Source organism: Colobus angolensis, unplaced genomic scaffold (genome assembly GCF_000951035.1).
Source record: "Colobus angolensis palliatus isolate OR3802 unplaced genomic scaffold, Cang.pa_1.0 Scaffold9, whole genome shotgun sequence".
NCBI classification, from domain to species: Eukaryota; Metazoa; Chordata; class Mammalia; order Primates; family Cercopithecidae; genus Colobus; species Colobus angolensis.
The window spans coordinates 7,127,874-7,130,488 of record NW_012122931.1 but is presented as its reverse complement, the minus strand read 5'-3'; the positions used below and the strand labels follow the sequence as shown (position 1 = coordinate 7,130,488).

Here is a 2,615-nt window from a genome sequence, read left to right as displayed (position 1 = left end):
AAAAGAAAAAGAAAAAAAGAGAAATACGCATTGCAAGGGGATGGCACTCACACATCCACCCAACTCCCCCAACCCCCACTGAGAATCACTGAATGATCCAGCTCACAGCCATCACAAATGAGCAGAGGTAACAGTCACGGGTACAAATCCTTCTTTGAACTAAAAAATCCTACCAAAGTTAGCTCCGTTGTCATTCCTAGCTGAGAACCTTGGAAAGGATCCTAGCTGGGCTGTTTGGGACTCCACACATGTGGGAGAGGTCAAGCTCCTCCACCCTTCAATGCCAATGTCAGCTATGTGTCCCCACGGCACCAAGAAGCCCCCTTCCTCTTCCGAGGCCTTAGATTTTCCCAACTGATGGTGAAGCTATTCCTATATGTGTCATCTCTGTCCTACTAGAATATAACTGGCCTGTATTTTAGACAACTTGGTAATCCTAGTGCCCAGCACATGGTTTGGTACAGAATAAGTGCTAATGTTTGATGAATGAATGAATGAATGAATGGAGTAGATTAACACCAGGAACCATGAGGCTCCCAAGCAGCACCTGATCAAAGATCCCCCGCACTGAAAACAGAATCCAGAATCATTGTCTCACTTGGGCAGTATTATTCCCATCAATTTTTTCAACAAATATTGTTGTTGTTCAACCAGTATTGCTGTCTACTACAAGCTGAGCCCTGTGAAAATCCTGTGGGGATACAGACACGGTCTCTTGTCTTCAAGGACCACCCAGTTCGGCAAGTGGAGGTAAGTCATGGACAAACATGGTGGCAATGCTCAGTGGTGAGCTATCCAGCACATCAGAAGTACAGCCCACGTGCTGAGGAAGTCCCAAAGAGAGCAAGATCACTTCTGTCTGGGGTGCTGCTCTTGGAAGGCCTGAGCCTTCCATCTGACCTCTGACCCTTGGCAGCCAACCTTCTGACCCTTGGCAGCCAACCTTCCCCAGGCCACCCCAGAGCTTGCTGACCCTTCCCACTTATGCACGCCGCCTGGGCAGGAGAGGTCACTCACTCTGTGTCAGGGTGACCGTGGCTGCGGCTGCGGTGGCCGAGGGTCCGAGGGCCACAGGGTGGATCTCTGTGGTGCTAGGCAGGCTGATGATGGTGGCCTCGCCCAGCAGGTTGCAGATACGCTGTTGCATGGGGGTCAGCAGCACTGGGGCTACAGCTGGGCCACCGCCGCCACTGCCACCGCCTGTCCCAGGCCCCCCAGCTCCGTCCTCCTCAGTGGACCCCGGCGCCTCACCACCCTCCACGGCGGCCCGGACCTGGGCAACCTTGCGACGGACCTCGGTCTTGAGGTCAGACCACTTCTTCTTGACCTCAGGCAGCTCCCTGCGGCAGGTGGCCACGGCGTTGACCCTTCTCAGGATGCCGTGCCAGGCCGCGCTCTTGGCGGCCAGGGGGACCCCGGCGTTGAAGTGGTTCACCAGCAGGTGCTTCTTCAGCTCCAGCTCCTCCACGATGATCTCCACCTCCCGCTCCGAGAAGTTCATCTTCCTCTTCTTGGCTGGGACGGCCATGGCCTCTCCCCTCCCCTCTTTTTAAAGAAATTATAATCCCCTCAAGCGCCCCAATTCCCCTTCTCTTCTTCCTCAGCCTCGCCCCTCACCCACCCCCTACAGGGGATAGGCCAGGCTTGCTCGAGGCCAAGCACTAGGCCTTTGGTAACCCCCCTCGCTACGCAAAGTGCGTAGGGCCCAGCCCCAACCGGCCCGGCAGCTGCCAGCCAGCGGCGTAATGGCTTCCTGAATCTGCCTCTTCCGCCGAGGTGTGCGGAGATCCGCCCACTTCCCCTCTTCCCGCCTCCCAGCGCTTCTCCGGGAGAACCCGCCTTCCCGGTTGGTAGAGGCTCAAATATCACGTCGATCGCTGGTTCTTTCGGTCTGTCGCTCAGCTACAGAGCACGCCCACTTACTGTAATTCGCCTGATCATTGGTTTAAAATTGTGTCTGTCGCCCAGAGCGCCCCGCCCACCTAACCTTTATTCACTTCCATTGGAAAATCATTCTGTCGTTCAATTATCAGTATTAAGACGATTAAGCCGTTAAATTCAGCTATTTTATTGGTAGTTTAGGGAGTTAGATTACCAAAACCCTGCTTCCTGAGGATACTTCGTGCTTTCGGCCGTGAGCCATGAGTCAATTTTAAATTCCTCTCACCGGCACAAACTCAGCCCCGCAACTGCAGTTCATAAATGCTCTCACACAAATCCCGTTTCTCACCGGAGGATACGATCTCTGCGTACACGACCGCTCCTCCCATCCTCAAGATCCTGCAGTCTAAACAGAGTTAGTACATCAATGGAAACTGGACACGGGGCCTTCCGCCTGCCAATCACAAGATTCCTGCCTATCGCTGCGTGAGTTTCTCTCTCTTGGCTCCCAGGCTCAGCCAATCCCCGCCTCCCTCAGTTTGAATCGGCCCCAGGCGGAACAAGGTGACCCAGCCCACCCCATGGATCCGGGTAGTCCGGGGCGGTGTGGCCTGCCCTTAGGCAGGCTCCGCCCCTCCCGTCTCTCCATCCTAGCCTGTGATTGGCCTTCGGTGTGCCAGGGGCGTGGCCGGTGAGGCGGGGCACGGAGGGGCGGGGCTCCTGGAAGCCGCCCC

At 55.7% G+C, this 2,615-nt stretch overlaps 1 protein-coding gene across 2 annotated transcripts in view; it reads right to left on the bottom strand.

Annotated features, from left to right (window-relative positions):
- Positions 1 to 1,774, bottom strand: part of NAIF1 (nuclear apoptosis inducing factor 1) — a 6,273-nt gene extending 4,499 nt beyond the window's left edge. The window contains exons 1-2 of one of the 2 annotated variants that reach the window (XM_011931307.1): positions 1,618 to 1,747; positions 1,018 to 1,538 (exon numbers count right to left, since the gene is read on the bottom strand). In XM_011931307.1, the coding sequence (XP_011786697.1) occupies positions 1,018 to 1,528 (511 nt within the window). In that variant the 5' untranslated portion in view covers positions 1,529 to 1,538; positions 1,618 to 1,747. Of the gene's footprint in view, positions 1 to 1,017 lie in introns of both variants that reach the window. The other variant, XM_011931306.1, reaches the window with a different exon arrangement.
- Between the last annotated feature and the right edge of the window lie 841 nt (positions 1,775 to 2,615).